Source organism: Podarcis bocagei, assembly GCF_964188305.1.
Source record: "Podarcis bocagei genome assembly, chromosome: 11".
NCBI classification, from domain to species: Eukaryota; Metazoa; Chordata; class Lepidosauria; order Squamata; family Lacertidae; genus Podarcis; species Podarcis bocagei.
Genome location: NC_138136.1, coordinates 55383585 through 55398781, shown reverse-complemented (window position 1 = coordinate 55398781; position 15197 = coordinate 55383585). Strand labels below are relative to the sequence as shown.

At 42.1% G+C, this 15197-nt stretch overlaps 1 protein-coding gene across 6 annotated transcripts in view; it reads right to left on the bottom strand.

The window, feature by feature from the left end:
• The window catches only part of DYM (dymeclin), a 169420-nt gene that overhangs the window by 41130 nt on the left and 113093 nt on the right, over positions 1 to 15197 (bottom strand). For all 6 annotated transcript variants that reach the window (XM_081212836.1, XM_081212841.1, XM_081212837.1 and 3 more), the window contains one exon: positions 145 to 327. In XM_081212836.1, coding sequence (XP_081068962.1) covers positions 145 to 327 — 183 coding nt within the window. The remainder of the gene's footprint in view (positions 1 to 144; positions 328 to 15197) is intronic.

Genomic DNA, 15197 nt, shown 5'->3' with positions numbered 1-15197 from the left:
TCCCTCTGCCAATAAAGCGGGATGAGCGCCGCAACCCCAGAGTCGGCCACGACTGGACCTAACATTCAGGGGTCCCTTTACCTTTACCTTTTACTAGAAAGGGCATTGTAGAAGATCAGTTCGTAAGAGTTTATTTTTACTTACCAGATCTATATTCTGCATTACATCCTGGAAAGAGGGATGAGTTCGAAATTGCTCAAAGAGATCCCGCTTATAAAGCAGTGCATATACTAAGTTAGGGTTATGATGTAGTGAGTTTGTCAAGCAAGAGTTGATTATCTCTAACATCATTCGAATGACTTCTTCAATCACATTCAGGTCCTGTGCCTATAAGAAACAAGCAGAATAGAAAAAAACATTATCTAGGCACGGTTTCCAATGGTGATTATCCACAGGCAAACAGACTGTATTTAATCTCGTAGATTCTAACCAAGTAGTGGCACCTTTTAGCAGACCAATTTACATTGATGTAATCAGCACCTTTACTTATTTTCCATGCTTTATTCTGTGGGTCTAATATGGCAATACATCTCAGTCCAACTAGTCTATCCGGCAGCGGTGCTGAAAATTTTCCATTTCAAAAGGTGGATCTTCATACTTCAATGAAGAGTATTATTTTACCATTAAAAAAGAAAAAAACCACTATGCTCTGTCATGAATAACTTTAGTGCCAGCTAGGGCAGACAGTATTGTCTGGGTTCCAGGAAACTCTGTGGCTCCTGGGAAGCTTATCAGTGTTCTTCAGTGATAAGATCAGTAAGGGCAGACAAACTAAAATGGTCAGAAGCAGCTTGATAAAAGTACATGTTATTATTTTATGTAAACCACTGTAGGGATCTTTCTGGGTCAAAGTTGAGGAGAAATATCAAATAAATATCTGGATAAGAATAGTCTAGACATGCTGATCCACAATCTTGTAGCCCATCATCATCATCATCATCCCACTCTTCTTCATTCAAAGATCAAAGGGTGCTTCACAACATAAAAATACAAAAATGAGAACACAAAATATATAGTAAAGCAAGAACAAAAACAAACCAATATCCAACGACCCCCGACTCCTATAAACACACTTTAAAGGCCTTAGCATGTTTAATCAGACAAAGGCCTGGTTACAGAGAAATGTTTTCACCTAGTGCCGAAAGAAATGTAATGAAGGCACAGGGAGAGCATTCAACAAATGGGGAGCCACCACAGAAAAGGCCCGTTCTCATGTTGCCACCCTCTGGGCCTCTGCTGGTACAGAACACTGTTGTAGGATGACAGACAGTACCTCAGCATGCAGTCATAGAACACAGATAAAGTTATTTGTCTAACACCTCCTCTCCCGTATCATCTGCCCCAGGCCCTGTGGGATGACATGCAAGAGACCTTTCTGTGGCTCCCTGGCTGTGAATTCTGCTTCTGGAAGTTTTAGTGGCAGAGACTCTGATGAGTTTCTGCTGCCAAGCAAAAAACATTCTTATTTTTCGAGGCATTTGGGGTGAACCAATGAGGCCACTTTCTGCTTTCAGTATTTTCAGGCTGATCTGTTATTTTCTGTGTTTTAATAATTATTTTATGACATTCTGGAAACCATCTTAGGATCACTATAATGGCACCACTTTGGAAATTATGCAGATGGTGTAGGTGCCTCTACATTTTTAATCCCATGTATTCAAGATGACTCAAATTACACTGAGGCTATAAGAATGTGCATGGAAATGTTGTAAGCTTTTTCAGCGGAGAGGAACAATAGGAAGTTATAAGTAAGTAATTTCCTTCTTAAATGAAAAGGTAGAGGACTTGTGGAGCCATGAATTCATGTCATTTGTGGTATGAACACCCATTCCTCAAAGCCTTCCCCCCTTGCAGAATTCTAATAAATCTTGGTCAATGGTTATTTAATAACAGGTCTGCATGATACTCTTAACCTCAAAATGGATCATAATACCAAGTGACAGACAAAATAGAATTCTCTCAGAACACAGGAAGAGCACTCTGTTTTATGGTCTTATTTACAAGGCTGAGCTATACCCCAATACAAATACCATGAAATAACTCTCCAAGTTCTTCAATGCAAAAACTTACTTGGGGTAAATTTAAACAATGGGCTTCTGGGGAAGGGGATGGGGTTACACAAACAAAGAGTCAAAGACAGTAAGTGGATAAAAGGTGAAATACATGAAGGAAAAACTGCATTTCATTGCTCTCTATACATCAGGCACCTCTACATCTAGACATGGCGTCAGGACAGATATAAACAAGGTTATGAAAACATTTCATGTACATCACCTTGTGTAATAACTTGTGCAGTAGCTTCAAAACAACTGAAACAGATTTTTTTCTCTTTCTCTAAGACAAGACAATGTTTCAAATGAGAAATGCTTTAAAAGCTTTTTTCTCCAATGTAACAGCTGCTCTCCATGCAGAAAGATATATAATTAAACTGGTATTTTTGCACCACATAGTTTGGGCTTTTATAACAGTTGGGATCCCCCCCCCCCAAACTACTGAACCTTCTAACTCTGAAATAATTGAGACCAGTGCTGATAAATATCCCAAGATACGGTAATTTTTTTTTAGCTGGCAGCCATTCTTGGAGGCAATTACTGATTTTTAAGACAACACAATAGGCCAGAAGTATGCAGGCAAGATTCTCAAAAAGAATCTTTTTCCAGATCATACCTCAACAGGGCATACACCCCAGAAGTTCACAGGCTGTTTTAGGACATATGTATGTGTATATATATATATTTACATACATACAGGGATGCCACCAGCATTTCCTGGGCTCAGTACGTTGTAATGAGTACACTGTACTCCTGCACCCTACTCCTCACTTACCATCTATTAACAAGAGCTGCTGCGTATGTACATACATATATTAACTTTGCCTAGCCTACCTCACAAGGTTGTTGCAAATAGAAAAGGTGAAGTGGAGGAAAAACATACAGTGGTGCCTCGCAAGACGAAAAGAATCCGTTCTGTGATTCTCTTCGTCTAGCGGTTTTTTTGTCTTGCGAAGCAAGCCCATTGAAGGATTAGCGGATTAGCGCTATTAGCGGCTTTTAGCGGCTTATCGGATCAGCTGATAAGCGGCTTAGCGGCTTAGAAAAAGGGGGGGAAGGAAAAAAACCCCGCAGGAACTCGCAAGACATTTTCGTCTTGCGAAGCAAGCCCATAGGAGATTCATTTTGTGAAGCACCTCCAAAACGGAAAACTCTTTCGTCTAGCGAGTTTTCCATCTTGCGAGGCATTCGTCTTGCGGGGCACCACTGTACACAACTTTGAGCTGTACACTATGAGTCACAGTAGTGTGCCACAAAAACAAAGTCTTGTGAGGCCAAAGCACTTATTCAGCCAGGAGGCTTCTTGCTTTATTTCTTCAGAATTCATTGTTTTGGTCTTATCAAATCAAAGGGCAAACTCAGAATAGGCACTCACATAGCAAGAAACAGAGAGGCCAAAATGCTGGCTTCTGCGACAGCTTGTAATTCTTACATACCCCTTTACTTTTTGAGAGCATAAAAGTGTGCTTACAATTTTAACCCGGGGGAAAATGTGCTACAGCTATCAGAAATCACATCCAGATATTCTTAAACTACTTGTTCCAGAGCAGCAAGACTAATGGTTCACATCCAGTGTTCAATTTCTCGCCCAACTTCGTTTAGAAGTGCATATAATTAAAAAAATTGTGACATTCTGTTCAACTTCTAAGGAAACTTGGTCTAGTTAGTAAGTGTAAGATAGTTTCCTTTATTTAGGGTTATTATGAGAGAAGCATATGTATTTTGTTTGCAGTAATTCTGGGAAGTTTCCAAGAATTTCCTGAATTTCCTGCATTTTTAACAAGAAACTAAAAACTTCCAATAAAAGTGATGTGGGGGAGGAAAGAAGAAAAAGGAAGTGCGCAGAAAGCTGAATTCAGGTCCAAAGCCAACTTTTCAGTGATAAGAGCTCCGTTGTGCGTATGTAACAGATTTGTTGACACACGTACATAATGCTTCCAGACCACACTGAGCTGCCTTAAAGACAGGACATTAAAATAACCATCATCCCCTTTGACCCCATTTGTTTTGCAACTATGAGCAGGACCTGCCTCCTTAATCTGTATTAATTTTAGTGGATCATCAACACACATTCTTTCTGATGAGTCTAGAAGAGTAAGGACTAACGCCCACCAGCCAGTAGTGCCTTTGGACAATATTGCCCCATACCAATTCTATTTACAATGACCACAGCAAAACAACTCATCAAAGGAACGTTAGACTAGCCCTCCTGGATCAGACCAAAGCTTCATCTTGCCCAGCCAAGATTGTGGCCAACCAAGTATCTCTGGAAGGTCCACAAGAGGGACATAATGGCAATACTCCTACTCAGCAGTTGTTTTCCATCAGCTGGTATTCCATGGCATTTCTGCATCCAACTGCAGGTATCATGTTTCAACAGACAAAAAGTGTCAAGGAAACTGAGGAGTGAGAACTAATTCTGACACAATATATTCCTCTTCACAACCGCTTTGGGAATGGTTCCTATGAAAGAATACACCTGGAAAACATTACATTGTAAGTAGAGAGACATACACACATAGAATGTTCCAGGAACAAACTATGAGCAGGATGCTGAATTCCTGCCATCGCCTATTAGAGACCTTCCCTGGGAAATCCATGTAGATTTTCAATTCCAACATCACATTTTCCACATGGGAACGATTCTAAAGCCGACTGTGTGGAAGCAAATGTTTGAAGAGGCCTTGGGATGCGAAACTATATCTACATGCATATGTATATGTGTATATATCTAGGCTCCAGCATTCACGAATCAGCAAGATGGCGGTGATGGCAATGGTTGTGGCAGGTTTGCAGACCCCATTAAGGTTTGGCAGTACCCACTTCAAACCTCTTAGTGGCTACAAGGATTTATATACACATCAGCTGCCAGAGCAAGTTCAACTAATGTAGGACAGGAGGACTGCACTGCAAACCCCCCCCCCAAAAGACTATCCAAACTTAAATATGTATTTAAAAGATTTTTGAGTGATTAGTGCTGCAGAAGAGAAATAATTCAATATGACTTGATGGAATTCTACTTCTCCATGGGCAATCTCAATTTTCAAGCATTTAAAAAAAGCAGAATTACAACAGAATGCGTTTTTTTAAAGATCATATGTGAATCCTTAATTCCATGTGGAGATGGAAGAATATGAGACAGCGTTCTGCAGAATACACTGAAGGCCAGTTCAATTCTCAGCAGCAATGGGATTGGGGGGCGGGTGCATGTTTGATGTGCTTGGTACATAAGGATCAGCAATTCTAACACTCCCCTGCCAGATATGATCAGCATTAACAGTGTAGACAAACCACACACAAATGAGAAGTTGGGGAGCAAAAGCATGTTTTATGAAACTAGCAGAACATGCCTACGTGTGTCAACTCAAAAGTAGCTCCTATTAAGTAAATGTGTGGATGTCGAGGCCTTTAAAAGTTTGTTGTATTCTGGGGCCCAGGGAGAGGGGACAGGGAAATTCAAGTATTCTCTCTAATTCATGCTTTACCATTTCCAGCAATTAGGAATAAAACTTCTCCGAGCAGCAATATTTTTTTCCTGACTCAGGAAAGTTTACAGGAAAGCTTTTCTTTTCTCTCCCCCCCCCCAACCCCTGAATTTTTGAATTTTATTGATATTGATGCTCCATTTTATGTTGTATTTTATGCTGTTTTTAAGTCACATTTTAATCAATGTTTTATATTTGCTGTTAGTCGCCCTGAGCCTGGTTTTTAAACCGGGAAGGGCGGGGTATAAATAAAAAATCATTACTATTATTATTATTATTATTATTATTATTATTATTATTATTATTAAAAATAAATTTAAAAAGACCATGAACAATCAGGTTAGTTACTTCCAAAACACCGTTCAATCAAACATGAGAAAGGTAATAATGACAAGTAAAGAAGTGAAAAGTGTTTAAGTTGTGTGCAAAAACTGTTTCAATATCAGCTTCTAAAAATACAATATAGGGGTTAAATTAGAAAAATCATCTACTTTACCATTGCTCACCCAATCCAACACAGACTGAAGTACTCACATACCCACTGATATGAATGGACTTAAGCACTCTAAACTTTATTGGGACTGGGAGTATTCTATATTTTTTGAAGAAAATGTTATCTGGCCATCCCTTAAAGAGCTCAATAAACTGCAAAGTATTTACTGCTTAATAATACTGTAGTTTTAATCATTTTTATTCTTCATTTTAAATTGTCTATATTAACAATACATCAGTATAGGTTTTGTTTGTTTTAGAATGAATTCTACTTAAATGTGACGATATTTTGGGTATCCTCCCCAAATGTATCAAGTCGTAAATAAAATTAAATAATATTTAGTCATACAGCATTTTAAGGATGCAATTGTAGAGACACAAACAGAGCAAGATACTGTCCAAAATTGAATGAATGGCACAGTTTTAAACTTATAATATCTAGCTTTGAAGGCATAAGTACTTATCTTTAGGACTGTCCCTCTATTTTACCATTTGTCATTTCGTGTATACACGGACAAAAAAGAAAAAAATCCACACACAGCATTTATGCCTTCCCTTAAAGGTTTCTCTCAATAGACCGGTTGAAGGTACAAACAGGAAGGAAAGTTAGGGCAGATTTGGGAGAGCTGTGATAGCAGGGACACACAACTATTGTTTTAGATTAAGTGTTGCTGTTTATGACTTTCCATCTTATTTTTAAAGCTTATTATCCACAAGATTCTGGATAAGAGCTGAATGCAAAATTCAGGCTATTCAACTTCCTGAGTCTAGAGTTAGAAACTAAGACTGGATAAACTGTGGAAAAAATGTTTTGACCCCCTCCCCCAAAGGAAGGATGTAAGAACAGTTCTGATAGATCCTTTCCTTTATAGCCATATTTGACACTTTGGAAATGAGAGCACAGAAGTCCAAGTCTCGCCACAGCTCATTCCTGTCTGATAAACTACAATATATTGTGATGTTTTAATGTAGCCATTGACTTGAACTAGCCAGGTAATGATGCAAATGCAGACTACTAGTATTATTAAATTGTAAAAGGTGAAATAAAATATCCTGGAAATGACATTGTTTAAGAATAGGATTCAAGGTATGTCTATACACCAGCTGATCTGTTCTTGTATAAAACACTTACTGTACACAAGAGCCTGGAAGAGGACACCTGATGCAATGGATACGAACCATGGAGCATTTCTGAATGTCTAGCAATGTACATTTTTCATTCATACTTTACACATCCATGCTGAATAAAGTCAAGATTTCCCAAGCAACAGTAATTTGAACAAACCACAACACCTTTCCAATCATACACACAAGAAAACATTTTCACTTGGTTTTACTGATCTAATTTCAAACACATCAACCCACTGTGCCAGTCTTTATTTGTAGAGCCAGATTTTCACAGTTGCTCCCCCCCCCCTTTTCTTAGATCCTGCGCAGTCCAGCAAAGCCATCAGCATCTATAATAGTGCCAGTCCAACTGTGAGCAATTTTGCGTATTAAAAATACCCCAAATATCCTCAATTGTGAGAGAGGGAGTTTCAACATAGAAAAAAATTGTCGGCAGCAAGAATGGCCTACCTCTTTCTGGCAAAAGACTCCAAGACCATTCAACTAATGTGCACTCAAAAAGTGTCCTTTGAAAGGTCATGGCAGACTGCCACAGGAAAGATTATTTATTTTCATATAGGATGTGCTGGACTTCAGATTCTAAGGATTTTTTCCTACCTTGCCCTATGCTGCAAACCCTTCTGCCATATCAAAGGAGCTGAGCCAATGGGCAGCCAGAGAGTTGTGGTACTTTGGACGCATGCCAGGCCCTCCAATGCCACAAAAGAGCTCACAAGTGACTAGCTCCTAATCATTTATTTATTGCGTTCATATCCCACTTCTTTCTCCAAGGAGCTCAAGGTGGTGTACATGGTTCTCCCCCTCCTCATTTAATCCCCAGAGCAACCCTGTGAGGTAGGCTAGGCTGAGAGTAAGTGACTGTCTTCATGACCAAGTGAGCTTCATGGCCAAGTGAGGATTTGATCCCTGGTCTTTCCAGGTCCTAGTCTGACACTCTAACCACTACACCAAAAGGTCCTCTGTGACATCCAAGACATTAAGGCAGGCGAACTCCGGCCTTCCAGATGTATTGGAACTACAATTCCCATCATCCCTAGCTAACAGGACCAGTGGTCAAGGATGATGGGAATTGTAGTCTCAAAACATCTGGAGGGCCGGAGTGTGCCTGTGCCTGCATTAAGGCAATAGCATCAAGTGAAGGGAAAAATAATAATAATAATAATAATAATAATAATAATAATAATAATAATAATAATAATTTTTTATTTATACCCCGCCCTCCCCAGCCAAGGCCGGGCTCAGAGCGGCTTACAAGCAATAATAAAAACAAGATGAGTGATTACAACTTAAAAACAAAAATAAAATACAACATTAAAATAATGGAACATTAAAATATTAAAATGGAGCCTCATTGCAGGAGAAGGAAAAGAAAAAAGAAAAAGGGGGCGGAGGGAATCAAATTGGCTCCAATCCAAAGGCCAGGCGGAACAACTCTGTCTTACAGGCCCTGCGGAAAGAGATCAGATCCTGCAGGGCCCTGGTCTCATGAGACAGAGCGTTCCACCAAGTTGGGGCCAGTGCTGAAAAGGCCCTGGCTCTGGTTGAAGCCAATCTAACTTCCTTAGGGCCTGGGACCACTAGGGTGTTGTTATTTATGGACCTTGAGGCTCTCCGTGGGGCATACCAGGCGAGGCGGTCCCGTAGGTACGAGGGTCCTAGGCCGTGAAGGGCTTTAAAGGTCAAAAGCAGCACCTTAAATCTGACCCTGTACTCCACCGGGAGCCAGTGCAGCTTGAAAAGCACTGGATGAATATGCTCCCATGGCAGAGACCCTGTGAGGAGCCTCGCTGCAGCATTCTGTACCCGCTGGAGTTTCTGGGACAGCTTCAAGGGCAGCCCCGCGTAGAGCGAGTTACAGTAGTCAAGCCTGGAGATGACTGTCGCATGGATCACTGTGGCCAGGTCGGGGCGGGAAAGGTAAGGGACCAACTGCTTGATGCGGCGAAGGTGGAAAAATGTCGCCTTGGCTGTTGCTGTGACTTGCGCCTCCATGGAAAGGGAGGCGTCAAGGATTACACCCAAACTCTTAACGGAAGGTAATGGCACTAATTGGGCCCCCGCAAGAGAAGGGAGTTGGTCCCTCATCCCCATGCTATCCCGACCTAGCCATAGGACCTCTGTCTTTGAAGGATTTAGTTTCAATCGGCTCCCACGAAACCATCCAGCCACAGCTTCCAAGCATCTGGTCAGTGTGTAAGGGGCCGAGTTGGTGTGGCCATCCATCAGTAGATAGAGCTGAGTGTCATCAGCATATTGATGACAGCCCAGCCCAAAGCTCCGGATAATCTGAGCAAGGGGGCGCATAAAGATGTTAAAAAGCATTGGGGAGAGAATTGCGCCCTGCGGCACTCCACACACCAAGGAGTGGCGTGACGACATTTCCCTCCCTAGTGCCACCCTCTGTCCCCGACCAGAGATAAAAGAGCACAACCAGTTACGGGCTATGCCCTGTATCCCCACGTCTGCAAGGCGATGGTCCAGAAGATCATGATCGACCATGTCAAAAGCTGCTGACAAATCTAAAAGGATCAGCAGTCCTGACCCGCCTCGATCCAGTTGTCTACGGATATCATCTGTTAGGGCAACCAGAGCCGTCTCCGTCCCAAAACCAGGACGGAAACCGGACTGAAATGGATCTAATGCCGATGTTTCCTCCAGAAACCTACCAAGCTGTTCAGCAACCGCTCTCTCAATTACCTTACCCAGGTATGGAAGATTTGAAACTGGGCGGTAATTGGATAGGTCTAAGGGATCTAATGAAGTTTTCTTTAGGAGTGGACGCACCACTGCTTCCTTCAGTTCCCCTGGGAATGTCCCCGTGTCAAGGGACAAATTGATAATTTCAACCAGGGGGGTCCGCGCAACATCTGGACACTCCCTAATCAGCCAAGACGGGCACGGATCAAGGAGGCAGGTGGTGGGCCTACCAACTTGGAGGAATCTATCCACATCAGTAGGGAGTATCCGATCGAAATGGTCCAACACTGGACCTGAAGTCAGTCGAGGGGCCTCCAGTTCAGTCACTGTATCTAAATTGGCAGGGAGGTCACGGCGGAGCAACAGGACTTTCTCCGCAAAAAAGCTCGCGAATGCCTCACAGCTGTGGGTCGAATTTGTGCTTAAATTTGGTTGTCCTCCTAAGGACGTTATTGACCTAATTATTCTAAAAAGTTGTGCCGGGCGAGAGCTAGCGGATGCAATGGAAGCTGCAAAGTAAGATTTCTTAGCAGCTTTCATAGCCATCTCATAGGCTTTCATAAGCGTCCTATAAGATGTTCTTGAGGCTCCGTCACGAGTCCGTCGCCATACTCGCTCTAGCCGTCTGAGATCCCGCTTCATTTTCCGGAGCTCCTCAGTAAACCAAGGGGCCCGGTTTCGACGGGGTCGCAGAGGGCGCTTAGGCGCGATCTCATCAATGGCTGCCAAGAGCCGGTTATTCCAGTCCTCAACAAGGTCATCTAATGAGTCGCCAGGAGGAGCAGGGTTCCGCAAGGCTTGTCGGAATCTATCAGGATCCATCAGTTTTCGCGGACGAGCCCAAATAGGTTCGCCACCCGAGCCGGGGAGGAGCGGGAAGTCAATCTTGGCTTTTAAAGTGTAGTGATCAGACCATGGCACTTTCACAGCGGGGAGCATGATCACATCTATGCCAGCCCCAAAGATCAGATCCAGCGTGTGGCCTGCTTGATGAGTGGGGCCCAAAACAAACTGGGAGAGCCCTAGTGTTGCCATGGAAGTCACTAGGTCTAGAGCCTGTGAGGAGGGAGCGGCATCGGCATGGACGTTGAAGTCTCCCAAAACCAGTAGGTTTGGGAACTCCAAGGCCCAGCCCGCCACCACCTCCAGCAGATCTGACAGGGTGGCTGCAGATAAATGAAATGCTAAGGAATTACAATGGGGGATGTTGTGGAGACCTTGCCCTACCTTAGCAGACATGCTTTTTAAAGTGACAACAGAGTTGAGCTCTGTGGTTTTTGTACATGTGAGAGAAAACCATCACACTGCATTTTGCATACCCACACTGGAGCCACTTAATTACCCTAAAAAAATAATAATCATGTCAGTCTGGGATGGTTGTTAACTCCAAAGTTAAAAGCAACAACTCAAGGCTAAGATTTCTGAAGAACCTTAATTAACAAACTGTAATAAGAAAGAGCCAAGAGAAAAAGAGAGATGAACTGTACAATGCAAAACACACAAAGAGACTGGACTTCATATTTCAGGAAAATCCAATTAAGTTTTTTTCTCCCTCAGGGCAGTGTAACATGAGTTGCTCTATGACTCCGATACACAAGCAAGCAGAAAGAACAGTGTGGGAACTGGAAAAACTCATGATCATGACCACTTCTTTATTTCCCCCAGGCTGTGAGTATGTTGGCAAAAGTAGCAAGCCTGTGGCCTACCCCACCCCAACGCAAGGAAAAGAGAAAAGTTAAAAATGCTAGAAACCAGTTTTAAGTTCTTGAAATTATAAGTCAATCTAGTTCCTCTAGAAACAATATTATCACAGTGTGAGAGGAAGACATTCTTATGGAGGCACAACCTACTCTGTGATCATCCCCCAACCTTGCAGGCCAGCTCTTGTGTGGTATTTGGATTAGGGGAGGCCAGAATGTATACTGTGGCTAGTTACTGCTGCGTGCTAAAGAAACACTGAAATAACTATTCTTTTATTGCGATTTGAATCTCCTCTTCATACACTGAAGCACGTGGTGCAAGTCTGCACAGCTCTGTTGCATCGCTTGTCCTTTAGTCTATCCTCCAGATGAGAAAGAGTTCCATTAATTGAACTGCTCTTCTTACTAAGATAAAGTCTGAGAATGCAAGCTCTAGAACATGGGCTCCACCAAACATGGCTTTTGTTCCTGGCAAAGCTCTGACCAGATTTGGACTTCTCATAATTTCCTGCAACAGTTCCTATCCTTTCTAATCTGTTTGTCTGTTCAACATACATATGTGGACACTTGGCAACGTCATAGGAAGTTATTAGCAGCTGATACTATTTATACTGCTAAAGGAAGCTGTACCTTGTCCTTTTCATATACACTAAAGTTCTGGAGTGTTTACCCAGGGAATGGCCGTGGTAGAAGAGTTCAGTCATTCCAGCTAACTAAGGGTGAAGCCAGCAAGGTGAACTAATGGTAACTAACTTGGGTGTGTGCTGGAACATGCATCATAGAGAGGGTTTGTGTACTCATCACTCAGCTGGGCTGTCAACAGCATATTGCACCAATGCTCACTCACATGTCTTCCAGGAACAATTCAAAGTGTTGCCGTTGTTTATTTTAAAAATATATATAAAGCCCGAAAAGGCTAAGAAGGCCCAGGAATTTTAAAGATTCATCACATTCTTGTGCTTACATGTGGGTTATTGGGAATATATTAGACCTGAAATGACACCCATTGTCTTCAAGTGGTAGACTCGTAATCTGGTGAACCGGGTTCGATTCCCCGCTCCTCCACATGCAGCTGCTGGGTGACCTTGGGTCAGTCACACTTCTCTGAAGTCTCTCAGCCCCACTCACCTCACAGAGTGTTTGTTATGGGGGAGGAAGGGAAAGGAAAATGTTAGCCGCTTTGAGACTCCTTCGGGTAGTGATAAAGCGGGATATCAAATCCAAACTCTTCTCTTCTTCAAGGGCTTGATTCAAGGTGCCAGTGATGATTTATATAAATGGGGATCACCTCTACGCGCCATCACAAGCTTTTTTCTTGGGCTTTTATGACTAACGTAGTTTCTCACCTGAATCTCTTGGGATGGGGAGTAAGTTAATTAAAATAAATGCAATGTTTCCTGCACACTTAGAAAAGTTACAAAAAAAGCACACGTTTTGCTGGCATGTGAGAAAAGAAAACATATAGCATGAAGCCACTGAAACATGTCTGAATAACATGATAAAAATGAAAGAGTTAAGGAACAGAACTGATGTATCTGCCATGGTAATTCTTTGTGCAGGCTGTATAATTCAGAATGCCACTTAAATCCACTGTCTGGAAATGTGGAAAATGGTTCCCTATGGCCATCACCTCATTATAAATTTGTTATTAATAAAGTAGTAGACGTCTTTGCTGTCTGTGTGCATGATTCTTTAGAGCCCCAGCCAGCACCATCAATGGCAAGGGATGATGGGAATTGAAGTCCAATAATAAGTGGGGGGCACGCAAATGGACAGAGCTGTGCCTTGAGAAGCAAAAGGGGAAGAGCAATCACAGATACAGAATTTAAAAAGAAACTCAAACAAAGTTTTTTAAAATTCTAAGTTTAAAAAGACTTTTCAGCCACTGTACCTGAAACTGCAGCTGTGAAACAGGCAATCTTCTAGGATCTGACTGGAATACCTGGCTCTGAAGGAGGACCACTATGGCCCTTTCTCAGAGTCTAGGCAAGGCAGGGAGGTGGACAACAACCCAGGGAATGGCAGCTGAGCTTGCTCTCCCCCCATTCAAAAATTCATCCAGCCCAGGACTTAGTTGGTGAGTGAGAGAGCAGCAGTGTCAGGCTTGTGAGGAGGGCTTCTGAGCCCTAGGGAACTCACCCAGTGCCCAACCTCATTGGCTGCTGTTGCCAGGCCTGTATTATCTCCATCTAGCATTTCTCCTCTTCTTCCACCTTTTACATTTTCAGCATTATCCTTGTCCTTTACTTCTCTTTCTTTAACCCAACCCTTCAGGCCCATTCCACATGTAGGCTGCTCCCTCTGGCAGCAGAAGTTCACATGCTTCATGCCAGCAGCATTGCTAGAAACTGACATCAGTGTGGGAGAAGCCCTACTAATGATTCAGAATGGGAGAACATGCCATTTTCTCCTCAGGGATAAATAAATGCAACCAGCTCCAATGGCTAGCTGGAGCTGCAAACAAAATCATTTTCAATCGCGTATTCTTCACGAGCTTGCAAAACTTGAGATGCAGATGCAAATGCAAAACACTCTTTTCAAAATGTGAATGTTCATTCATACAGTAATGGATGGAAGTTTCTTCAACAACTCTTGAAGCAGGAAGCTAGAAAATATGTTTGCTAATAAGTGTAAAAGTTCAAGATAAATTTGTGGGAAAAGAGGCACCAAAGCCCATTCACAGTATTTCAAGGGAATACTTTGTATATTTGTGGCTTACAAATTTAAGCCTAAACTGATACCCCAAACAATATAGAAGTGGGCAACAGACAGTGAACAGCGGGACATCTAAAGGATGCACTTTCTCTCAGCAGAGGGGTCTGTGCAAATTCTGCACCAACCACATTGATTTTCAAGTGTCAGATGCCTGGAACAAGCAAGCACAGCTACAGGCACACCCACAGTACCAGTACAGTTCATTAAACCTGCATCTACTACTATTTAAAGCTACCTCGGTAGTGGCGCCTGCCCTGTGGAACACCCTCCCAGCAGATGTCAAGGCAATAAGCAACTATCTTACTTTTAAAAGACATCTGAAGGTGTCTGAATGTTTGATGCTGTATTGTATTTTTAATATTCGGTTGAAAGCCGCCCAGAGTGGCTGGAGAAACCCAGCCAGATGGGTGGGGTATAAATAATAATAATAATAATAATAATTATTATTATTATTATTATTATTATTATTATTACCTGTAGATAATCATTGCTCCTAATTAGACTGGCACAAGAGGATAGGACAACTCTGCTAGTAGGTACCAGGTTACTGAAACGCTGAGTATTGAAGCATTTTCTGAAAGGCTGTGTTCGCAAGATGTAAAAATGTAAAACGAAAACTGGTAACAGAATGGGAACACCTATGCTTCCTGGAGGACTATACTGGAGTACTGCTTACTTATTTTGAACATGTGACAAAAAGGATGAAGGTAAAATAAAATAAATAAATACTCCTCAAATTCAACTGTGTATCTCGATAACTTAGACCTATTTTAATGGACACAAGGTTGGGGCAATACATGCTGCAATGGAGACTTGTGTGCGTTCAGGACACTATTCTGCACTTCAAGGTCAAACCCCAGCTTTATCCCCACCCACTACACTCATTTTCATGGGGTCAAAAAAGATGCACCAAAAATATGTAATGTGAT